Source organism: Pongo abelii, chromosome 19 (genome assembly GCF_028885655.2).
Source record: "Pongo abelii isolate AG06213 chromosome 19, NHGRI_mPonAbe1-v2.0_pri, whole genome shotgun sequence".
Classification (NCBI taxonomy): Eukaryota; Metazoa; Chordata; class Mammalia; order Primates; family Hominidae; genus Pongo; species Pongo abelii.
This window is the reverse complement of record NC_072004.2, coordinates 65,275,522-65,300,969: the sequence shown is the minus strand read 5'-3', so window position 1 is coordinate 65,300,969 and position 25,448 is coordinate 65,275,522. Positions and strand designations below refer to the sequence as shown.

Here is a 25,448-nt window from a genome sequence, read left to right as displayed (position 1 = left end):
GTTATACTTTATTGAAGTATAAAAAAAACTAGGATAAATTAAACCCAAAGAGGCTTTTGTAAATGAAACCAAACAAAAAAGATGGAAAACAACCACTAATGAACCATGGGGAAAAAAGACAATAGTTGGATTTGAAAGAAATCTTAACTGTTTTTTTCCCCCACTCTTCTAAGATTGAAGAATTAGGGTCTGAAGGAAAAGTAGAAGAAGCCCAGGGGATGATGAAATTAGTTGAGCAATTAAAAGAAGAGAGAGAACTGCTAAGGTCCACAACCTCGGTGAGTAAACCTTATTTCACATTATCTCACCTGTCCGTTAACAGTTAGTTAGTAGGAACTCATTTTTATTTGGGAACCTTTGAAAACTGATGTTCTAAACTTAGAGTCAGCACAATTTGTAGCCCACAAGGTCTGTGGCATCTACTAAGCTCTGCCTTTGTGCAGTATGCAAGCGACTTTAGATAGTACAAGAAACAAATGGATGTGGTTGTATCCCAATAAAATGTTAGAAAAAGGCCTCTCTGGCTTGCCAATCACTGCCTTAAACCATAAATTTTCATATGAGCCTGGTTTTATTTTCATTTTTGTTGTAATCAATTACTCAGTACATACTTACATCTTTGTTAAAAATTAATACACCCTTAAAGTAGCTAATTCTTTTAATTGGAGAATAGAATATACTTGTTTCAGATACTATTGATTGCAGAATATAATTGGTCATTGGTTCCTCCATATTGAATAGGATATGTTCAGATTATAGTCAATGTGCTTAGTTCCTTAATTAGTTTTGTATATGGACATCATATCCCTTGAACTTAAGCAAGGAATGAATTCATACTAAAATAGGTGGCTTTCTGAAAGGTGATTTAAATTTTGTAAGGTAGTGTGGGTGTTGAACATTGAACAGTGGGTCTCAGCATTTTTTCTGGATGATTCAGTAAGTTAGTTGCTGTTACCTTAAACATCCTTCTCTAAAAGTTGACCACTTGTAGCCCAATATTACTGATTTGGGGAAATGGAAAAGAGCAATTCACACACATTAGAAATCTTTTCTAAATGTTGAATACTTTCCTGGGATTTGTTTCTCTTCCTCAGATGTTCTTATAATAACTGATTTATCATTTTAGACAATTGAAAGCTTTGCTGCACAAGAAAAACAAATGGAAGTTTGTGAAGTGTGTGGAGCCTTTTTAATAGTAGGAGATGCCCAGTCGCGGGTAGATGACCATTTGATGGGAAAACAACACATGGGCTATGCCAAAATTAAAGCTACTGTAGAAGAATTAAAAGTAAGTTTTTTTGTTTGTTTGTTTTGAGGCAGATTCTTGCTCTGTCACCTAGAGTGCAGTGACGCGATCTCAGCTCACTGCCACCTCCACCTCCCAGGTTTAAGCAATTCTCATGCCTCAGCCTCCTGAGTAGCTGGGAGTACAGGCATATGCCACCAGACCTGGCTAATTTTTGTTTTTTCGTTTGTTTGTTTTGTTTTTGAGAGAGTCTTGCTTTGTCACCCAGGCTGAAGTACAGTGGCATGATCTCGGCTCACCGCAACCTCCACCTCTGGGGTTCAAGCAATTCTCATGCCTCAGCTTCCTGAGTAGCTGGGATTACAGGCACACACTACCACGCCCGGCTGATTTTTGTATTTTTTTAATAGAGACGGGTTTTTTTCCTGTTGGCCAGGCTGGTCTTGAACTCCTGCCTCAGGTGATCCGTCCTTCTCAGCTTCCCAAAGTGCTGAGCTACTGCGCTCGGCCAGCGTGAGTTTCTTCTAAAGATACATTTTAGCTATTAAAAAAAATCTGTTTTAGCTATAGCTACAGCTTTTAGCTATCACTAGCTATAGATAAAAATAACTATATTTTAATATGGCTTAAATGGGGATATGACCCTCTCATTGATATTTTCCTATGTGTAATTATTTTTGAAGCACTGTGAGTTCTGTGAAATTTTGCTGTTTATCGAACTATGAAAGCACTTGATTTTCTTAACTCTTGAGTGCCAGAAATTTGGGAAGAATTCCTGAGGATTTAGACAAATAATGATACCTTGTGTATATACATGGTGTTGGAATGTCTACATTTCCCTTAAGGGCATCAGTTCCATAAGTTGGTTTATAGATAACTTCACATTAGTTGACCATTGTTTAACAATGCTTTAAAGTTACATTTGCATAAGAATCCAACTTGATTTTTCTAGGAAAAATTAAGAAAAAGAACCGAAGAACCTGATCGTGATGAGCGTCTAAAAAAGGAGAAGCAAGAAAGAGAAGAAAGAGAAAAAGAACGGGAGAGAGAAAGGGAAGAAAGAGAAAGGAAAAGACGAAGGGAAGAGGAAGAAAGAGAAAAAGAAAGGGCTCGTGACAGAGAAAGAAGAAAGAGAAGTCGTTCACGAAGTAGACACTCAAGCCGAACATCAGACAGAAGATGCAGCAGGTCTCGGGACCACAAAAGGTCACGAAGTAGAGAAAGAAGGCGAAGCAGGTATGGTATATATAAAACACCTAAGACTGATGTCCAGCTCATAATGAGTGTGCAATAACAATAATAATTACTAGTATTATTCCTTGGAATGGTACTTGGGAAGCTCTTAAGCATCTTTAAATGATAGGATTGGTTGCGAGAGCGGAATCAGTGAATAAAATAGTTCCATCTTCGCGGCAACTTCTGTGCTATTTCCCACCTGTCTAGGAAATTTCACACAATCTTTTTACAAAGTTAGAGTACCTGATGGTCTCTTAAGTGCTTGTCTTACTGATTCCGAGAAATAAAATATGAAATCAGCCATACTGTTTTAATTATAATTACAAATTGAAGAAGAGTCTTAAAGAGCACAACGATAACCATCTTAGCACTATTGGAGATGAATTTAGAAAGATATTCAATAATTTTTAGTTCTTAAGATTTCTAATGTAAATATGTTTTAGAGGGTAAGTTTTGCTTAGTCTTGTTAATTAATAGCATCTACTCCAAGGCCTTTACTTATTGTAATACTGGCTGAAGTTGCCTTTTGGTTTTAAATTATTAAGAAGTAGAGATCGACGAAGAAGCAGAAGCCATGATCGATCAGAAAGAAAACATAGATCTCGAAGTCGGGATCGAAGAAGATCAAAAAGCCGGGATCGAAAGTCATATAAGCACAGGAGCAAAAGTCGGGACAGAGAACAAGATAGAAAATCCAAGGAGAAAGGTTAGTTTATATGAGAATTCAGTTCATTAAGAAATTTTTCACACCCTAATCGCCCCACTCACTCTTCTCTGGACACCCCTTTCATACATACTCCTTTTCACTTTGAGGAACGCCATTCAGTAGGACACAGGCATTCTTTCCCCCCTCCTACTTAGTTGTGAAAATGGCAGTTTATCTGGTGTTTTTTTAGATGTTAAACAACATCTTTCAGTTGATAAGCTGAAGGTTTTTCATGTAGATTCTTTTAAGTTACCTTTCAGGGTTATTAGGCATAGGATTTATTATATTACCTTGGTTATTGGCTCCTTTTTTTTTTTTTTTTTTTAACACACTGCAGTGTTTCATAATATGTCTTATAAAGTGAGTGTACATTGTTGCATTAGTCTTCATTTGTAGCATTCATTTAAGTTAGTAATTAACATCTAAGTACCTAGAAGTTGAATTGCTTACATGTGTTTTACTCATGTTTTCAATGGGATCAACATGCTCTTTCCCCTTTACTTTTTCTTTTTTCTTTTTCTTTTTCTTTTTTTTTTCCTTTTTTTTTTTTTTTTTTGTGGCATCCCAGTAGCTGATTTACTGTGCTGTTGGCACTATTAATGGACTTTTTAATTTTGTGTGGCGTGTTTTCACAAGAATATTCTCATCTAACTTAGCCTTTATTGGAAGATAATTCTGTTAACCATCAGGGTCTCCTTTCTGAGTTTTGTGTTCTTCTATTTTGTATTTTTTAAATAAAAGATATAAAATACCTTTTATTTTGTATTGAATGAGCTGTTGTGCTTTGCATGGTTTTAGGAATGAGAGAAGGGGCCTATTTCTGATGTTCTCAGCTCTCCTTGCTTCATTTCATTCTACCTGTCTCCATGTTGAATCACCAGCATAATATATGTGCCGCTATTAAGGTTTATTATGCTAGTCTTTTATGTGTTGTTTGTTTATTATATCCTTTAATAGAACTGTCTTGGTTTTTTGTTTTCGTTTTTCCTCTAGACTCAGCTAGAACTAGCAGCACAAACCATGGACATATTTTTTGTTCTCTGCTTTTATTTTCTTAAAATAAGCACACTTTCTGAAATATTTGACATATATTGGCTTTTACTGTAATGTGGGAAAGTGTTGAAAACTTTTGTCTTACTGCCAGATGTGCTAGTGTTTGCCATTCAAGTTGAGAACTTGCTTCTGTGATTCAAAAGGCAGTTGCTACAAAGGGTTAACTGATTTAACATTAGATTTAAGAATGTTTTACCCAATCTTTTTGCAAGACTTTCTGTGTAATGTCTTTTTGGGATGAGAGGTCAACTCTTAAGAGCCAGATATGACTATCAGGTGAAATTTATAATATTTGCTTTGAGAAAGTTTTTAGTTTTACATTTCCTATTGTTAGCTTTAGTTGCTCTATTCTGTGTTATCATTTGTGCCACTTAAAATTGTTGGGTTGGTTCTTAGGGATAAAAGCTAGCTAGCCTTCATAACTACTTGAAGTCAAAGTTGAGTAGTAAATGACACTGGCCTGACTAAAAACAGGCATATTTGTGTAATTTCTGGATAGAGCAAAAAGATGTCCAGAGTTGCTTACCTTTAATCCTAAAATTGTAATGATGATGGCATGAAATTTAGTGAAACTTTTTTTTTTTTTTTTCAGACAGGGTCTCAGTGTCACCCAGGCTGAGTGCAGTGGCACGATCACGGCTCATTGCAGCCTCTACCTCCCCGGCCCAGGTGATCCTCCCACCTCAGCCTCCTGGGTGGCTGGGACTGTAGGCGCATGCTACCATGCTTGGCTAATTCTTTTTTTTTTTTTTTGGTAGAGATGGGGTTTTGCCATGTTGTCCAGTGTGATCTCGATCGCCTGGGTTCAAGCAATCCTCCTGCCTCTGTCTCCTAAAGTGCTGGGGTTATAGGTGTAAGCCACCATGCCTGGCCCCTAGTGAAACTTTTCTTTAAGCACAATAAGCTGAGTTACGTTTAGATTAGCAACAGACAGGGATTTTGCATGTGAGACTTGGTGCAGAGAAGAGAAGATACTGAGAAAACTGTATCAGGCGTTGTCTCCCATGATTGGTTATGCTATAATAGAGTTAAACATTGGAATCTCTTTTAGAAGTGATATAATTTATTGGCATTTTGAAAATGCTATGTAAAAATAAATTAATTAAAAATCAGTGTGCAGATGAGTGAATTAAAAAAATGTAAAAAAAAAAAAATACAGAAAAGAAACTACCATGTAGCCATCTAGGCACTCGTATAAATGACTGAAGATCTGGACTTTGGGACCAGGTGTGAGCCACCGTGGGCATTTATTAATGGCAGATGAGAAAGAGCAAGTTTATTACTCCAGGTGCCATGATAGAAGCAGTTTATCTCACCCCACAAATGGAAAGTGGTTTCTCACACAAAGCTGTCAGCCACCAGTGTAAGGTGCTCTCTTTGTCAAGAGAGTTTCCTTTTTTCATCCATAGCCCTAAAATCCACCACAAATTGTGGATGTCCTTAGGACTATTAAGATCTACCATATTTACATAGGGCAGAAGATAAGATTATTGGACTGACTACTAGTCCTCCACGGGACAACAAGACGACTCTTCCTCATTGAAGCTACCTGTGCACCGGAGAAGCCCATAAGGCACAAAGGGAGGACTTTCCCACAAGGTCAGTTAGAGCCCACTGTCCTGGCACAGTTCTCACAAGTGGACAGACAGACATATGAAGCAAGTCTTGCGCTTAACTGCTTGGACATTGCTTTGTGTATTATGCAAGTGTTATGGACTAAATATGCTCTTTTACATAAGATCTTCAGTTCTCTGAGTGGGTGCCCCTCCCATACCATATTTTGTTTTCATTACCATCTCTCTCCTAGATATTTGGTGTCATGTCTTCATAACTGTGCAGAAACTATGTAGAGGGTTCTGTTTCTCTTAAAATGTCTTTTTGTCTTATTAACTACTCTGCCAGACCAGCTATTCTTAGTAAGGGGAAAAGTAATTTTTCCAGAAAGTTTCTAGCTGGCTTTAACATTTTCTGTAGAAATTTTTTGTTGGGGGAATACTTGGAACTGAAAAGGCTAGACTATGCTTGCTCTGGTGTACTACTTTTACCTCTAGTCTGAAGTCTTACCCATCCAAAGAATAGTAGAGGAAAAAGTTGTTTACCTTTTTCGTTCTTCATTTGCAGCTGAGTTGAATTTTAATTTCTGTTTTTGGAAAAACAACTCTCAGATGGCATATATATTACAAAAGTTCAGTTGCTTAGATTGGGATGTAAGATCCATTTTCTTTCGTTAGGCTTGTCCTTCTTGGATATTCAAATATATATATAAATAATTGTTTGCATTTAAAAATATGTAGTTGCAGTTTTTAAAACATGCCTGTTATAAACATTCAAATTTTTTTCACCTTTTGGGGTCACCATTTTTACCCTTCTAACTTAATAATTGAACCTCATGTGAACATAGTTTTATATACTGTCTTTTATACCTTTCCCAGTGCTTTTTGATGTTTTTTACCCACAATGAAATTTACTTAAATATTATATTCTGCAATGTGCTTAATAGCTTCTCACCAATTGAGAGAATTTACCCACTATTTTACCTTTTGCTTCCTTGAATTCCCCTTCCTGCCTTCTCTCTCATATATTACAAATTTTATCCCTTTGGTAAATTCACCAAACCGTTGCTTGCAGTCTGTGGGAAATGATTGTCTCTCATCTCTCAGTTGTTTCACTTTTTTTCAAAATCATGTCTTTATGGTATTTTACTTGAAAATCCATGGTCAATGTCTTCTTTTATGGCAGAAAAGAGGGGATCTGATGATAAAAAAAGTAGTGTGAAGTCCGGTAGTCGAGAAAAGCAGAGTGAAGACACAAACACTGAATCGAAGGAAAGTGATACTAAGAATGAGGTCAATGGGACCAGTGAAGACATTAAATCTGAAGGTGACACTCAGTCCAATTAAAACTGATCTGATAAGACCTCAGATCAGACAGAGGTAAGTGTATTGTTTCTCACTTTGATTAGGGCTTTTTGTTACTGTTTGACAGTGCAGCGTAAGTATGCACAGATGAAGATGGAACTAAGCCGAGTAAGAAGACATACAAAAGCCTCTTCTGAAGGAAAAGACAGTGTAGTCCTGCAAAACATTTTGAGGTACATTGTTTTGTCTCAGCTATTTTGTAGCAGACTCGTGCCCCCATTAGTGTGCCTCTTTGGAAATTATCGCCCACATTTGTAATATAGTCGCCATTGAAAAGTTAATTATCCTTTTTTTAGGGATTTTGATGTCATTTCTTTTTTATTTTTTTAATAAAAAGGTTGAACTGTTTTTTTTTTCTTTTTGGTATTAAGTCCATCTTGTGTTGGTACATTGGCAGAGACATATACTTTAAAAACTTAAATATTTCGGAGGCACATGTTGGACTACTTTGTTTTAATTAAACTGCTAGTATTTCTTTGTCAAGGATGTTTCTAGTTTTTTGCTTTATTGCCTTGCATTCTAATGCAGTTTGTTCTGTAACTCGAGAGCCAGTAGCATTGGATTGATGGAAGTGTAGGGTTTATGAATTATTGCAGCTGACTACCATACCTCACACAGCGTTGGTGTTGTGAGCGGCCCATGAAAAGCCAAATTAAAAATCAAGGATTCAGTCAAACTAAGCAGGTACTCATGCCAGGTACTCCTTTCTCTACCCACATCCATGTTTGAATGCTATTGCCTGTGATCTTTACGCTTAACTGTTGTGTATCTTTTTTGTTCTTTACAAGAAGTGCAGAGGGGTTTTTTGTGTATTGCGTGAAAACTTATAAAACAAATGTTAACAGAATGGAATTTTTTTTCAACTGTATGTAGGGCTGCAGTGGTGGCCAGAATTAGATATCTTTAAAGAATTTTAAATACAATAAACACTTCATATTATTCGCCTTGTTACACTCAATGCAATTCTCAAGTCTATAAGAGGTATGTGCTTAATATTTCCTACTGTGTAGGAGAATTTGCAGTCAGCCATAGGTATGTAGGAATAGTCACTCACTGGCTGATACATTTAAAGCAGCAGTGTGAATAGCAAGGACAGACACCTTCAATTTGTGAAATCAAAGAATTGATGCACTATATAGAACAAATTTGGGTTTTTAAAGAACTGTTAAAAGTTAGGTACTATAAGTGTTCTTAAAACCTGTAAACTTCATTCTGTGGGCTAGTGGCGTGGGACAAAATATTCCTAATGAAAGGAGGTACCAATTAGTTGATTTGTTGGTGGCATTCCCCTTTTGGGAAAGCAATGTAAGGTTATGTCTGTGTGTGTCATTCACACGTAGGCAAGTATACACAGGCACATGGCTTTAAGAACCACACTGATGCCTTGATAATTAAAAAGAATACAAGCATTCCATATACACATGTTAATTAGCAGTTAGTGACTGGGCCAACACTTTCTCATAAAAATTGGCCTTTTACATGTTGTCTAATTATCATTTTTCCCCAAATTTTGCATTGTAGGACTACTGTTCGAAGAGTTTTGGAAGAATACTGAGAACGGAATAAAGTGAAGATCGACATTTATAAAATGAGGTGAAAGAAAGCTATAGTGGCATAGAAAAGTATAAAGCTCAGTTAGTTTTTTTATTATTATTATTATTAAAAGTTAATTCAGGACTGATGTGACCTACCAGATTTCAGAACATGTGTTAATAGTATATATGCCACTGAAAACTTAGGTCCTGTATCATACTTTTTTCTTTAAGACTTTTTAAGAAATATTACTTAAACATGTGGCTTGCTCAGTGTTTAATTGCAAGTTTTCATTCTTGGACTTTGAAAACAGGATTAAACGTTAGTATTCGTGTGAATCAGACTAAGTGGGATTTCATTTTTACAACTCTGCTCTACTTAGCCTTTGGATTTAGAAGTAAAAATAAAGTATCTCTGACTTTCTGTTACAAAGTTGATTGTCTCTGTCATTGAAAAGTTTTAGTATTAATCTTTTTCTAATAAAGTTATTGACTCTGAACTAGTCCCTTGTTTTAAATACAAGAGTTACACTATTACTAGAGGTGTTGGTGTACGGTTTTATCCAATTTGTTCTGTTTAAGACTAATTTTTATAGACTTTCTAATGTTTTAAATAATGGTGCTTCGATTTTAGGTGGTTATGAATAAATTTGAATTTTGCTTTTAATAGCAAAGATGTGCAGTGAACTAGAATATATTTTTACATCCCTGAGAGATTCATTTAGTAGAAAATTCCAAGTATCCTTCTGACAAGCACTCTAGCTAGCTATGGAATGATGTAGAAAAGCATTCAAGAGCTAGTTTTTGTTAAGTCCTGTATCAAGATTAACCTGGTTGTGTCAGTTTATAAATGTACTTGTGTATAGGGTGTGTAGTATATATGGCAAGGGTTATTTCCCCCCCCCTTAAGTGATTATTTTTGTGTCACATCTAGGAAAACTGGCAGCATGTTTCTATCTATAGCCAGCTTCTTCAACTGTATAAAAGTATTCTCTCCAGCTACGTATATACACACATACATATATATCATAGCAGTTCCTTGTGGTTTATAACTTTCAAATACTGCTATCAGTTTATAGGTAAAGAAACAGTGTGTTAAATGACTTATCCAGGGAGGGTCCTGTGGCTTCATGTTTATGGAGTTGCTAGGTCTCTGCCTCATGGTCCAGTGCCTAACTGTTAAACCACTGTGTTCATTCTAATAGGCATACTGAATTGTTAAAGAATTTACTAAAATCTCTTCCACCAAACTTTGAAAAATGATAAAGCCCCCACTTTAGAGGCTCTGTATGAAAAAATGCTGTGGAGACAGAGCCCTCCTGGCTCCCTAGCTGATCCTGGAGATGCAGCAATAGATGAATGGGTTATCTCTGAATTTGTAAGAGATAATTCACATAAGGATTAAGATAAAATGGGAAGTAAAATCTGACAAACACAAAGATAGCTCCCAGGCACTGCTTTGTGTAGTTTGACAAGATTGTGGTTGTAGCAGCAAAGGACTTAAAGTGATAGTTTTTAAACCATATTCTGTCCCTAAATATTAAAAAATCTAGGAAGTTAATAAAATACCAGATTTGTTCTGCCTCATCTAGAATCAGCGTCTAACTTAAATGAAGTATAATAAATGAGTTCATATGAAAAGGCTTCCTCTATGGACACTTAGATCTATTATAACTATTGAAGTTACCTGGGATTTGGGGGCGGTGGGAGGAGGACCTGCCTCCCCAGGGCATCTATGACTAAGGCCTGGCTTTAGTTACGGAGAGAGACCTAGAAGTTGAATTTTACACCCAAAATTGATGTGACTGAAGAGGAACTGATTCTTGCTAACCAGCTCACAAGAATCCAGTATTGAGACCACCAGTTCACTAGAAGAAACAAACATTTCTGCCATGCAGACCAAAAAGTTATTAGTTGGTGAATATGTATTTTCTCTTTGGAAAGTCTTTAAGGGGAGCAGACCAGTTTTAATCAATCAGATTGCTTGGTAAGTTTGGAATCTGCAATCAGTTGGTCTTAAAAAAACTTTATTTTGGAAATTTAAAGACATACACAAAAGAGGAACAGTATAATTAACCTCTGTTAACTCATCACCAACAAGACTCATGACCACTTTTATACTTCATGAGTGATTGTATTTGTATCCACTGTTTTCTATTATTTTCGAGCAAGTCTCAGACACACCATTTAATCTGTAAATAATTCAGCATGTATCTCTAAAAGACAAAGACCTCTTAAATAACATTTCATTAGTATAAAATTGGGTAAACTTTTGTCGGTCATCAAACTATATTAGCACTGGTCCAATAGTTTAATTTTCATTGAGCCTTTCAAGAGGACTGAGCAGTCTGCTGCTCAAGACATCCTCTCCACTGGAATGTAGAGATAATATATATCATGCTCCTTTTTGTTAAAACGTTCTTTTTTTTTTTCCTTCAAACACAGTCCATTCATTTTTCAGTTTGGGTTGAAACATCCTTCTTCTTTTCTTGGTCTTGAGCTTATAATAACCTAGTCATATTGCTCAGCTCAGATATTTTTACTCCCTCTCCTTAGGCATTCTGGTTCCTTAAATATAGTTAGTGTCACAGAGGATAAGCAACCTTATTTCCGAGGTCTGAGAACACTTGGACCACATATTGGTTGAGCCCAGCCACCTTCTGATTAAAGTTTTCAGAGTTGTAAGAACTGAAAATTTTTATGGTGGAGGTTCTCTGAGCCCTCATCCATTCTGTTTTTAAAAATGCATTGCAGATGGGCTATGTGAATATGTTTTTAAACATCTGATATGTGCATGAAACAAAAAACACTTGAAGTTATTATGTATACAATTCTGTGAGATGGGACTTCATTCAGGATTGGTTTTCAAGTTTGATTTCCTGAGGGATTTTTTAGTAGTTTGTGAAAGAACCCCAGGTCTACTTTTGGAATTTTGTATTATAATTGTAATGTTGCCCATGGTTAAAAAAAAAAAAAGTGTTCAGTGATCTGTGTCTCCTACTACTCCTATCTCGTTTTTCCTCTGCAGGAGCTTGCTGCTGTTAACAGTTATTCTTCCAAGTAGTTCTCTTTGTGGGGAGATGGGAGGTGGGAGGAAATATAAACATATATGTGTAGATTTTTCAAAATATATGACGGTATACCCGTATGTTCTGAGTCTTGCTGTTTTTACCTGGTAATATTTAGAAACATTCATTTTGAGATAAAGGAGACAGCACTTTTAAGTTGAACCTGTAGTTTTAAAAAGTACATTTCAAGTAAGCCAAAGCAGAGAAGTAAATGTATTTTTCATTGTTGTATCAGAATTTTGAATTTACTACTTTAAAAATTCAAGAGTTTTGTAGCTGATCTATTTCTTCCCCTCAGCCATCCCAAATAGGTCAACAGATTTAAGAATGTTTAGGAACAACAACTTTGGGAAACGGGAAACAATTTGGCATAAGTGGGTGTGCCATAACCTCTCTCGTAGCCATTCACTCCCGGATACATACCCTAGAGAAACTCTTACACATGCGTACCAGGGGATGGATTTAAGCATTTGTGTGTAATAGGAAGAAAAGAAGAAAAAACCTGGGAAGACCCCAAGTGTCCACCAACAGTGTGTTGGATAAATACTGTGGTATATTCCAACAGTGGAATTCCACAGAAGTGAAACTGAACTGCAGCTATGTATGTGAACATGGACAAAACTCAACAATAGAAGGATCAAAAAAAGCAAGTCACAGAAGAATACATCACTGGTTCCATTTCAATAAGTCAAAAACAGGCTGTCAAATACATGATAAAAGGAAGCGATTAAGACAAAATTTAATGTTAGCCGTTTTGATGGAGGCAGAGGTGATCATGAGGGCACAGGGGTCTTCAGAGGAACTGGCGAGGGTCTATTTCTGAAGCCCTGTGGGCATTTCCTTTTTTAAGCTGTGTATTTATGTGCTTTTGTATGTATGATATTTCTTAATAAAATTTAAATTTAAAAAGAATGGGAAAAAGTCTTGGTGTAGGTAGTTACTGATAGATATATAAGCTGTAGTGTATTTTGTAAAATTAACCATCAGTGAGTGACAGATTTAAAGATGCTGTTTCTTGAGTGCCCAATTTAAGGTTTTATTTTGTTTGAGACAGGGTCTCTGTCTTGTCACCCAGGCTGGAATGCAGTGGCACGAGCTCAGCTCACTGCATCTTCCGCCTGCTGGGTTCAAGCCATTCTCGTGCCTCAGCCTCCCAAGTAGCTGGGATTACAGCTGTGCACCATCACACCTGGCTCATTTTTTTGTATTTTTAGTAGAGACAGGGTTTCACCATGTTGTCCAGGCTGGTCTCAAAACTGACCTTGAATGATCAGGCCCACCCTGGCCTCCCAAAGTGCTGGGATTACAGGTATGAGCCACCACACCCAGTCTTCAAATTGAGGTCTTAATTGTAGTTCTAGAAACGGTGACAAGAGCAAGACTCCATCTCAAAAAAAAAAAAAAAAAAATCTAAATGCATGTTTTCTGTGTGATACCTTATTTTCATCTTAACATAATTTCTACTTGTCTGCCAGCCAGGGAGCTGATGCTTTTGTTTTCCTGTCTAAACAGCTTCCAAAGAAGCTTTTCTCAGATTTATGCCATTCTGGGAAAGAAAACTGCTTTACTGTGCTGTACTCCTTCCCCTGGCCCAAGTTAGATTGTCACCTCAGAGAGGCTGCTGCTTTGGCCTTGTTCTAATTTTAGTAGGGGTACTGTGAACACAAAAATGTTTACTCTAAAAAGAGGAGAGTGATTGGAATTTGAATCGGCAGATTCATAAGGTTCATATAACTAAGGCCCTACGTCAGTTCACAGCAGCCCTATTAACCCCTCAACTATGCTCCAGGTGAGACTTGGATCCCCTCAGTATGAGCATAGGGCTTGGCTGTGAGTTCGTCCAACACACCCCTGAGTGCTCCTGTGTGCTGTGGAGTGACTGATACCTTTGGATACACCAAGAACAAAATAGGTGCAGCTCCAGCTCCCTCCGCTGTGGAATCTGTTCTCATTGCAGCAGTGGCACCCTCAGGGCTGTGCCTTGTACACAGGACTTCTGAAAGGGGAGTGGAAAGGGGTAGTGCTGTTGAGTTACTAATCATCCTATTCGTTGAAAGTACACAGAGGTAATGAACAACTAAGAATTCTAGGTCATTTCATATTTTAACCTAAATAGTTCTGGGACTTCTTAGGATGGCATTTTGGTATGTGATTAATTTCACTTAAGGCCATTTTAGAATCAGTGGAATTGGCCAGGCGCAGTGGCTCATGCTTGTAATCTCAGCACTTTGGGAGGCCGAGGCAGTTGGATCATGAGGTCAGGAGTTCAAGACCTGCCTCGGCCAACATAGTGAAACCCTGTCTGTACTAAAAAAAAAAAAATAGCTGGGTGTGGTGGTGGGCACTGTAGTCCCAGCTACTTGGGGGGCTGAGGCAGGGGAATTACTTGAGCCTGGGAGGCAGAGGTTGCAGTGAGCTGAGATCACACCACTGCACTCCAGCCTGGGTGACACAGCGAGACTGTCTCATAGGCCGGGCCTGGTGGCTCACCCCTGTAATCACAGCACTTTGGGAGGCCGAGGTGGGTGGATCACAAGGTCAGGAGTTCAAGACCAGCCTGGCCAACATAATGAAAACCCATCTCTACTAAAAATAAAAAAAAAACATTAGCGGGCATGGTGGTGGGCACCTGTAGTCCCAGCTACTTGGGAGACAGGCAGGAGAATCGCCTGAACCCGGAAGGCAGAGGTTGTAGTGAGCCAAGATCGTGCCACTGCACTCCAGCCTGGGCAACACAGTAAGACTCTGTCTCAAAATAAATAAAATGAGTGGAATTGCACCTCACTCAGGGATTAGTTTTTTATAATCAATGCATGAGGTGAAAACTAATCAAATTACTCTTGAAGCTCTTCAAATTTTGTTTTACTGATAATCTGCAGCCTTAAGACTTATTTGTGTTATAGAAAATGAGTTTTGGCTGGGCGCGGTGGCTCACACCTGTAATTTCAGCACTTTGGGAGACCAAAGCGGGCACAACACATGAAGCCAGGAGTTCGACACCAGCCTGGCCAACATGGCAAAACCTTGTCAAAATTATTTTTAAAAATTAGCTGGGCATGGTGATGCATGCCTGTAATCCCAGCCACTTGGGTGGCTGAGGCATGAGAATCACTGAACCTACGAGACAAGTTGCACAGTTAGCCGAATTCATGCCACCGCACTCAAGCCTGGGTAACAGTGATATGCACCCCCCAAAGTTTGTTTTTTTTTTTTTTTTAGAGATAAGGTCTTGCTATGTTGCTCAAGCTAAACTTGAACTCCTGGGATTACAGGCGTGAGCCACTGTGCCTGGCCTCAAAATTAAAAAAAAATAAGCAATTTAGATGCTGACCTGAAGTGCTTCTGTCACCTTGTCACAGGAGGCTGCAAATGCTAAGCAAGTTGCAGGTGGTCTCACATGACGTTTTCTGAATGAAAAGGACACGCTTCTTACTATTGGAACCATTTTTCTCTGTTTTGAACAGTTGGGTAAGAAAAGTCTTGACGTGCTGCTTATGTGTCCGCTGCCCTTCATCAAAGTTGAGCTACTGAGAAATTGGAGTTGAAGGAACAGTGGCTGATGGCATGTGCTGGGATGCAAGTAAGACATTATGCTTGGCCATAAGGAGTTCTGGTATTTTATGTATACCTCTCCCACAAGGTTTAGAGATGACTTCGTGGTCTAGGAGGAACAGGTGTGTAAAGAAGTGACAGTGCGGTGTGTGTGAATAAAAGTGGGTAGATAGGGTCAAGCCATTGCATGAGCCTGTACAAGGTGCAAGCAGAGTTATTAACTAGAATTTGGCAAGGGGGCTGACCCGGAAGGATCCTAGGGAGTGTGTTAGGGAGGAACATAGCATGGGATGTGATGACAGCTCACTTTAGATGTTAGTGAGGGCACCAGCTGGTTTTTCAGCTTATTTAACAGACTAGTGGTGTGGGCTGTGCCTCGCCTGTTCTGTAAGTGGTATGTTAAAAATAGCCTCCAAGGTATTAATCATTATTGGCTGGGCATGGTGGCCACCTCTGTAATCCTAGCACTTTGGGAGGCCGAGGTGGGAGGATCACTTGAGCCCAGGAGTTCCAGACCAGCCTGGCCAACATAGTGAGACCTCGTCTTTTTTTTTTTTAAACGGAGAGTCGCTCTGTCTCCCAGGTTGGAGTGCAGTGGCGCCATCTGGGCTCATTGCAACCTCTACCTCCCAGGTTCAAGCGATTCTCCTGCCTCAGCCTCCTGAGTAGCTGGGATTACAGATGTAAGCCACCGCGCCCGGCCAAGACCTCGTCTTAAAATATAAAATTTAAAAAATACTTGGACAGATGCGGTGCCTCACACCTGTAATCCCAGCACTTTGGGAGGCCGAGGCGGGCGGATCACTTGAGGTCAGGAGTTTGAGACCAACCTGGCCAACATGACGAAACCCCGTCTCTACTAAAAATACCAAAATTAGCCAGGCATCGTGGAGCATGCCTGTAATCCCAGCCACTTGAGAGGCTGAGGCAGGAGAATCGCTTGAACCCGGGTGGCGGAGGTTGCAGTGAGCTGAGATCGCGCCACTGCACTCCAGCCTGGGTCACAGAGTGAGACTCCCTCTCAAAAAAGAAAAAAAAAAAGGAGTTATTTACTCAACTCAGAAATCATGCCATTTTGTAGATGAGTTTAAAAAGGTGTAAACAGGAAGTGATAGTATGGGACACATTTTAAAATGAGGACAATTGGCTGGGCACAGTGGCTTACACCTGTAATCCCAGCACTTTGGGAGGCCAAGAGAGCACTTGGGGTCAGTTCGAGGCCATCCTGGCCAACATGGTGAAACCCCATCTCCACTAAAAATACAAAAATTAGCCAGGTGTGGTGGCACATGCCTATAGTCCCAGCGACTCAGGAGGCTGAGGCAGGACAATCTCTTGAACCCAGGAGGCAGAGGTTGGAGTGAGCTGAGATCGTGCCACTGCACTCCAGCCTGGACGACAGAGCGAGACTCTGTCTCAGAAAAAAAAATGGGTTGGGGGGCCTGAGCACAGTGGCTCACACCTGTAATCCCAGTACTTTGGGAGGCCGAGGCGGGTGGATCGCCTTAGGTCAGGAGTTCAAGACCAGCCTGGGCAACATGGTGAAACCCCATCTCTACTAAAAACACAAAAATTAGCTGGGCATGGTGGTGTGTGCCTGTAATTCCAGCTACTTGGGAGGCTGAGGCATAAGAATCGCTTGAACTCGGCAGTGAGCCAAGATCGTGCCATTGCACTCCAGCCTAGGCAACAGAGTGAAACTCTGTCTCAAAAAAAAAAAAAAAAAAAAAAAAAAGGGGGTAGGGGGACACTGATAGAACTTGTGTTGCCAAGTGGGTCCTGGCTTTCCCAGCACCATCAGCTCACCCTGTCCATGTGGGTTCACCTGAAGAGACTCTGGCCATTTGACCTGACTGAGTCTCATAAAGCACACATCAGGATTGGGGCACAACTCTACAAAATAAACTGCCCTTGGTGTAAGTATCATACCTTGCGATGTTTTTTATAGCTATTTGTCAAAACCCTGAACTTAACTCTTCTCCCAGCCCAGAGAAATTGGAGATGAGGAAACATAATAATTTCTCACAGTTCAAACATGAAGTTAGCCAAATTGGTATATGCATCTAGACTTCATTATCTGTGAAATAATGATTTCAGTTTTTTAATTCCTGGGATTGATTATTTATTTATTTATTTATTTATTTATTTCGAGAGACAGAGTCTTGCTCTGTTGCCAGGCTGGAGTGCAGTGGCGCAATCTCAGCTCACTGCAACCTCTGCCTCCTGGGTTCAGGTGATTCTCCTGCCTCAGCTTCCCATGTAGCTGGGACTACAGGTGTGCGCCACCACACCTAGCTAATTTTTGTGTTTTTTTTAGTAGAGATGGGGTTTCACTATATGTTGGCCAGACTGGTCTAGAACTCCTGACCTCAGGTGATCTGCCCACCTTGGCTTCCTAAAGTGCTGGGATTACAGCCGTGAGCCACCACGCCCGGCCATTCCCGGGATTATTTAATAAGTCATTTTTGCAGCTTTGCTATTATAGCAGGGCCTTTCTGTCAGAGATGGCATATATTCGGTCAATCCGGAGCTTCCATTTTTCATTAAAATGAGTTCCACTTCCTGAAAGTCCCGCAGTCTTCGAATGTCTTTGTCCTTAATGTGGAAAAGAAATTATATCATGCTTAATAAATTTGAATGTAATAGAAAGCCTTAATATTAATATTGTTCAGCATCTTGGGTTCTGAACCCATAAGGTATTTTTTTTTTTTTTTTGAGACGGAGTCTTGCTCTTGTTGCCCAGGCTGGAGTGCAATGATGCGATCTCGGCTCACTGCAACCTCCGCCTCCCGGGTTCAAGTGATTCTCCTGCCTCACTTGGCTCACTGCAACCTCAGCCTCCTGAGTAGCTGGGATTTAGACATGCGCCATCATGCCCAGCTCATTTTTGTATTTTTAATAGAGACAGGTTTCACCATGTTGGCCAGGCTGGTCTTGAACTCCTGACTTCAGGTGATCCACCCACCTCGGCCTCCCAAAATGCTGGGATTACAGATGTGAGCCACTGCACCTGGTCCCCATAAGATAGTTCTGTATTTTTTTTTGAGACAGAGTCTCGCTCTGTCACCTAACCTGGAGTGCAGTGGCACAGTCACAGCTCACTGCAGCTTCAACCTCCTAGGCTCAAGCAATCCTTCCACTTCCACTGCAGCCTCCCAAGTCTACTACACCCAGCTAATTTTTGTATTTTCCTGTAGAGACAGGGTTTCACCATGTTGCCCAGGCTGGTCTCAAATTCCTGAGCTCAAGCAATCCACCCACCTCGGCCTCCCAAAGTGCTGGGATTACAGGCGTGAGACACCACACCCAGCAGATTTTTGTTGTTAAGGTATCTGGAAAGCATGATCATCCCTTGACATGTTAGTTTACAAACAATATACACTATAAGCCAAGACACCAGTAAGAATTGCCAAAGGAACAGCAGCTCACCACCTGTTATCCCAGCACTTAGGAGGATGAGGCCAGGGGTTTGAGAACAGCCTGGGCAATATAGCCAGACTCATTTCAAAAAAAAGAAATCAGTGGAGTGTGGTGGTGTGTCCCTGTAGTCCCAACTACTCTGGAGGCTCACTTGAGATGAAGGGAGGATCACTTGAGCCGAGGATTTCGAGGCTGCAGTGAGCTATGATCACGCCATTGCATTCTATTGTGGGTGACAGAGTGAGACTCTGTCTCAAAAAAATAAAAAACAAAAAAATTGCCAAAGGAATTTTGAAAGCTTTAAAAAAAATTTCCAAAGAAATAAGATTTCCTTTCCAAAATTAAAAATTAAGATCTGTATTTTGAATCTGGGAAATATATAAAAATGCAAAACAATTTTTGTTTGCTAATATTTCAAATACTTAGCAAACCCACCCTTTGCTAAGCAAACAAGGATGGGTTTGTGTTTTTTTTCCTGAGGACTATGCCATTTTATGTTAACCGGTCAGTTTTGCAGAGATTGGTGGGGCCAAAAGCACTGAACTAAAGCCTTAAATTGGGGAGTCACTTGTCATTCAGAGGTTTGTTTTTTTTGAGACAGAGTCTCTAGCTCTGTCACCAGGCTGGAGTGCAGTGGTGCTCTCGGCTCACCGCAACCACCTCCTCCTGGGTTCAAGCAATTCTCCTGCCTCAGCCTCCTGAGTAGCTGGGATTACAGGCACGCGCTGCCATGCCCAGCTAATTTTTGTATTTTTAGTAGAGACGGGGTTTCACCGTGTTGGCCAGGATAGTCTCGATCTCTTGACCTTGTGATCTGCCCACCTCGGCCTCCCAAAGTGCTGGGATTGTACTGGCGTGAGCCACCGTGATCGGACCATTTAGAGGTTTTTAAAAGGTTTATGGACTAGATATGCAAATCTTAAAAGTGCCAGATTGAAAATGACCTAGCTACCATGTTTGGCCATTTTGCAGCCAGGATTTCTGGTGTCATGAAATGCAGAAGTGTAAACGATCGGCTCCAGAGAACATGATGTCACCCACTGTGATTCTGCATTTAGAAACTCTTAACTCTTACCTTTCTGAGCAGTGTGTTTGGTAGCTTTCTGATCTTCTCCACTTGTTCTGGGTTAATCCCCAGTTCACAGCAACTCACTTTTAGTAGGTTTTGGTAACTCAGTTCTTGTCTCTTCAGTTCAATTTCAATGAAGTCATTTTCTTTGGGGTTCTGAATTCTGACTTTAAGCACAAGCTCTAAATCACCCATAAATTCAAATACAGTTTGTAAAGGAAACAAAATACCCATTAGAGATTTTCATATCTATCTATTATGACAGCATAAATAATCCTAGAAACTGAATGTTAAGTAGACATGGAGCTTTCATGGGCACAAACACACTTTGCATCAGCTTAGGGTTCTTTTCTTGGAGTGTTAGGCAAGCTCTAGGATGTATGCCCCCATTATATCCACTGAAAACAGAAAGCTTGCAGCTTTAAGCCAGCCAAGAATTTAAAATATGCAATGGATATTTAAACACATCACCCTTGGGCAATACATAGCAGGTGCTCATACCTGGTTGCTTATCTGGAAAGCTTCAGGGAAATGTATAGCCCTGGGGGCCCTGATGTCCTTAAAGAAGCCATCGTGCAGAGGAGCAAATCGCTCTTGAGATTCCTACCCACCACCCCCACTCCTCCAGAAATAGGATAATTCTACCATCTTTTAGGACAGTGGCATTGTATTCCAACTTAACTGTCCTGAGAAGATACAGTATGAACTAAAAGTCCAAATGGAAAGCAGATGGTCAGTTTGGCTTTGCAACATGGTCACGTAGGGGCTGAGTCTTCACCTAGACAGGTGTCACTGGGTTTCTTGTTATCACTTGGGTCCGTTGGCAAGTGCGGATTTGTGCCTTCTTGTTTATATTCACCTGGGAAAGAATCAGGAAAGAGTTGAGAAGGAGCAGTACCTCACCAGTTGGCTGTCTGCCAGACAAAGGACAAGGATGCCCCACTTCCACTTCCTGCCCTGCAGCTTATCCTCCCCTTCTCAAGGGAAAAGGCAAGTCAGGAAAAGGGCAGTAATGACTTTCAGTCTTGAAGAGTAATTTTCTTTAATCACCACCCAAATCATGAAAAGGAGCTGAGACAGTATTTTTAAATGATGCGTAATCTGGGGAAGAAATATTTATAATCTCTGTGCTTAGCTCAAGTTTTTACTTAAATATTTTTGGCACAGAGTGCTTTATGTCTTCAGTTCTCTAGCAGAGATACAGTTAGGAGGGTGTCTTTATAAGGAGAAATTTTCTCACCCAGAGGGAAGGGAAAGGAGTGAATATTTAGAGTGCTTTGCATATGCCAGGCCTTTTGCGTACTTCTTTCTTTCTTACAATATCCACTGAACATGTTGAAAGCCTGCTTTGCACCAGGCACTGGGCTAAGCCCTGGGGAAATCATGTTCAAAAATCCCAAAGATGTCTCTGTCCTCCTGGAGTTTGCAGGCCAGCAGAAGAGACAGATATTAATAAATGGGAAATCACAGTTGTGGGGGGCATGATGAATGTGAAATACACAGTACTTTGAAAGCATGTCAGCGGTCAAGGGAGGCCTCCATGAAGGTTGATTATTTGAGCTGACATCTGAAGGATGAATAGGCTTAACTAGATCCAGAGGGCAGAGGAGGTGAAGAGCTTTTCACAGGGCCCTGTGGAGAGTTCAGCATGGCTGCAGGGCAGAGAGCATGGGGGGACTGAGTGTCAGACAGGCTGGCAGGGGCCAGTTAGTCCAATTACGTAGCTCCTTGTCACATGAGATAAGATACACGATAAGGTAAAATATACCCTGGATTTCGGAGGCAATAAAAAATTTTCATACTTATATGTTGATATCATGATTTGTATATAGTGGGCGAAGTATATTATTAACATTAGTTTCACCTGTTTTTACTTTTTAAAACATGGCTACTAGCAATTTTAAATTACATATGTGGCTTGCATTACATTTCTATTGGGCAGCATTGGTCTAGATGAAAGGTTTTGGTCTTTGTCCTAAAACACCACTAAGCCATTCTGGTTTTTAGCAGAGAGCTGTCATAATCAGACTTGCATTCTGGAAAAGAGAAAAGCCTCACTGTCCCCAAAAGAATCCTGTGGGGTATGCACATTATTATTTTCATTTTCAGACAGGAAAATTGAGGCTGAAAGGGGAAGTAATTTGTTCAGGTTGGTAAATGGCCAGACATGGATGTGACCAGGGCCAACTACATAATTTGCAAAGCCGAGTGCAAAAGGAAAATGAAGAGGAAGCCAATTTCCCCTTCTCACAGCCGCTGCTCTAACCCAGGGCAAATGGGTGACGCCCAAGGTATTGCGACCTCCCCACTTGAACGCGCCAACTAGCTGTATAGCCAGGGCTGCCTGCCACTCCTCAACTTCTGATCCTTGTTTTGCCTGGGCAAAGGTGACAGCGGAATGAGGGACTCTGGCAGAGGGTTACAGCAGTTGTGGGGCTGGTCTGGGTGTGGAGACCATACGCATGAGCTGAGGCTCCAACTCCCAACCCGGGCACATGCTCCATTGTCCCATCTGACACCACTTACAAAACAAGTTCAGGGCTAAAATTATGACACATTTCAAGTCAACAACCATAGAATGTTGAACTTGGGCCCAAGCCCATGGCCTTTCTGAATGCAAGGCCCTGGGCAGCTGCACTGATCACAGCCTTATGAAGTCAGCCCTGTTTGTGCCACCCTGCCGCATGCCTCCAAGGAGATGAGACGCTCCTGCCCAACTCAGCCCCTTCCCAGGACAGGAGTAATGTCCCCTTCTCTAGTGAGCGGGGATCTGCAGTCTTCTCTTTGCCTTTCAATTCTGGGCCCTGGAGGTGGCTCAGGGCTGTGGCTCCTTCTCAGGCAGCCCCTGTAGCAGCTGGGCCCCAGCCCACCTGCCAGTACCTGACCTGATATCAATACCTGATACAGATACTAGAACCTGACCTGAAACGAGGCCTTCCTGCCTCACTGCTTACTCACCCAACACACAGCCCGAGAACTTTCCCTGCCCCGTCCACTACGTTTGAAAGCATTTTATTCTGTGATCAGTGTATCAGCTCTGTGAATCGACAGTCTCATAGAGGTCACAAAGTTGCATGCCCTTTGCACTCAGGCAGATTTGGGTCTGAATTCCTCTGCCACTTAGTAGCTTTGACACCTTGGGCAAGTTACATAACCTCTCTGATCTGAAAATGGGGTTAACAATCCTACCTCACCAGATTGTAAGAAGTCAATGAGAAAGTACACAGAAGGTACAACTTCCTTGCAGTTGTGAGCACCAGTAATTGCCAGCTGCTATTATTATTTATTGTAGCTACAGAGACTTGCTTCCTTCTGAAAGGACCTTTGGTCTAGTTGCTCTACTCTTCACTACCCCACTGGCAGAGTGGGGGAGGCCACGGGGCACTGCTGGCCACAGCATCACCCATGTCCCAGCCTTCCCCAGCCCCCTGTCCCATCATCCTTGAGGACCATGTTGGGAACAGGACTCCCAGACTCACCTGCTGGCTTCTCCCCGATGTCCTGTTCCGGTTCAGCCATGAGTCACCTCTAGTCCGTCAGATGTGCAGCCCCTCTCACATTTATGCACAAGCTCCCAACCAAATAAAAAGCACTTTCTACAGCCTCAGCACATCTGTCTGCAAGGCAACAACAGTGTGTTCTTGCCAGCCCAGTGAGATAGAGCAGGGTCATTTTTATTTTATAGATAGGGAAAAGGAGGCTCCAGTGTGTGGCATGATTTGCACAGGGTGAGGCCAGTGAAGGAAGGTACTGAAGTTCAAGGCTCCAGACTCCCTTCTCAGGCTGTCTCCACTGGAAGACAGTGCAGGCCACTAGTACTCACCCAAGAGAATGGTGCCCTTCGGAGGGGAGGCCTGAGAGGCACAGCAGGCACCCAGCCAGACCCGAGAAGTGGGCCAGGCCCTCTTTCTTGGAAAAAGTTGGTAGCTTCTATATCAGGCGTAAGAAAAACCAAACACTTTGTTTCTCAGTTTGAACGGACTCCTCCTCCCCATTTCACTGTCTTTTCTCCCAGCCCCTTCCTCAGCAGCTGTGCATGACAAGAAAGAAGCAGAAAGACCCCTCCATACCTGGGAAAATGACCTTGGTGATGATCCTGGATCCCCTGATTCTAGACATCAAAATGGAGGAGGCAGAGGCTGGAGCAGGAGGTTCAGTGAAGAATGGGTGGGGCGGGTCAAAGTCCCCAGTGAGGCTGCTGCCTCAAAGGCATGCTGAAGACAGGAGGAGGTGCACAGATAGGAACCCAGATGTTCGGGTAACGCTCACATTTCATTTAACCCTCCAATGACAAAAGACGGGCAAACAGATGGGGCATCAGGGTGGGCCTCAGCATCCAAAAACTGGAGGGAACTGGCTGGGTGCGGTGGCTCACTCCTGTAATCCTAGCACTTTGGGAGGCTGAGGCAGGTGGATTGCCGGAGCTCAGGAGTTCGAGACCAGCCTGGGCAACTCGATGAAACCCCGTCTCTACTAAAATACAAAAAATTAGCTGGGTGTGGTGGCATGCGCCTATAATCCCAGCTACTCAGGAGGCTGAGACAGGAGAATCGCTTGAACCTGGGAAGCAGATGTTGCAGTGAGCCGAGATCACACCATTGCACTCCAGTCTTGGTGACAGAGCAAGACTCCATCTCAAAAAATAAATAAATAAATAAATAAATACTAAAAAAAAAACATAAACCAAACAACAACAACAAACCAAAGAAAAAAAAAAAAAAAGCTGGAGGGAGCTATGGAGATCGTAGCCCACCGGCTCTCAAACGTGGTGTGCATTGAAGTCACCTGGGAAGCTTTAAAAACCGTGGATGCCCAGGTCCCACCCTATAAAGTCTGACTTAGTTGGTCTGGATGCACTCAGAGCCCCAGAACGTTCGAAAGGTTCCCAGCTGATTTCAATGTGCAGCCAAGACTGTGAACCACTGATTTGGCCAAACTGCTTAAAGGAGCAAACAGGGAAACTGAGGCCTTAGGAAGTGAAATGTTTACCACTAGTCACGTGGCCAGCCAGGCACAGGCCTGGCACTGGACCTGGGTCACCTGGCTGCCAGGCCGACGCTGTCTTCCCAGCATGCTGGCGTGTCTTTCTGCAAGAACAGGGGAAGGGCGGGGTGGGGCAATGGAGAGGCGGAAGTAGCAGGAATCCCCTGGCCTGAACTCCTGAGAAAATGCACTTTGGCCAGCCTGGCTGCCAGGGTGTGGTCAGCCATAAAAAAGGCATCCTGAACCTCCTCCCCTGAGTGGGTGCGGCTACAGGTGCAGGGGAACTGTAGATGAAAAGGCTTGGCACTTGAGGGAAAGCCTCAGTTCATTCTCATTTTGCTCACCTGTTTGGTCCATTCATTCACTCACTCCCCATTCACTGATTCACTCATTCACTCACACGTTCACTCAACAACACTCATTTTTTTCTTATTTAGGGGAACACACTTTCTTCTTTTAATTCATTTTATTTTTTGAGAAGGAGTTTCGCTCTTGTTGCCCAGGCTGGAGTGCAATGGTGGGATCTTGGCTCACTGCAACCTCCTTCTCCCAGGTTCAAGAGATTCTCCTGCCTCAGCCTCCCTATAAATACCTGGGATTACAGCTGTGTGCCACCATGCCCAGCTAATTTTTTTTTTTTTTTAGTAGAGACGGGGTTTTGCTAA

General features: G+C 41.5%; 2 protein-coding genes across 12 annotated transcripts in view; one reads left to right on the top strand and one right to left on the bottom strand.

The window, feature by feature from the left end:
• LUC7L3 (LUC7 like 3 pre-mRNA splicing factor) overlaps window positions 1-9,188 on the top strand; it is a 33,180-nt gene extending 23,992 nt beyond the window's left edge. For 3 of the 10 annotated variants that reach the window (XM_024234207.3, XM_024234215.3, XM_024234214.3), the window contains 6 exons: window positions 174-278; window positions 1,127-1,288; window positions 2,199-2,482; window positions 3,028-3,188; window positions 6,981-7,121; window positions 7,227-9,124. In XM_024234207.3, the coding sequence (XP_024089975.1) occupies window positions 174-278; window positions 1,127-1,288; window positions 2,199-2,482; window positions 3,028-3,188; window positions 6,981-7,121; window positions 7,227-7,417 (1,044 nt within the window). In that variant the 3' untranslated portion in view covers window positions 7,418-9,124. 10 annotated transcript variants of the gene reach the window in all.
• Window positions 9,189-17,437: 8,249 nt separating this feature from the next.
• Window positions 17,438-23,926, bottom strand: LOC112129708 (putative ANKRD40 C-terminal-like protein). Of its 2 annotated transcripts, XM_054546552.1 has the most exons (5): window positions 23,871-23,926; window positions 23,280-23,417; window positions 20,579-20,659; window positions 19,807-19,967; window positions 17,438-17,906 (listed from the first exon to the last, which is right to left on the bottom strand). In XM_054546552.1, exons 2-5 carry the CDS (start codon window positions 23,317-23,319, stop codon window positions 17,763-17,765), a joined length of 426 nt encoding a protein of 141 aa, XP_054402527.1. In that variant the 5' UTR covers window positions 23,320-23,417; window positions 23,871-23,926; the 3' UTR covers window positions 17,438-17,762. The 2 variants fall into 2 exon arrangements, with proteins under 2 accessions (XP_054402527.1, XP_054402528.1); XM_054546553.1 differs by lacking the exons at window positions 20,579-20,659; window positions 23,871-23,926 and having other exon boundaries at window positions 17,763-17,906; window positions 23,280-23,319.
• Window positions 23,927-25,448: the final 1,522 nt, after the last annotated feature.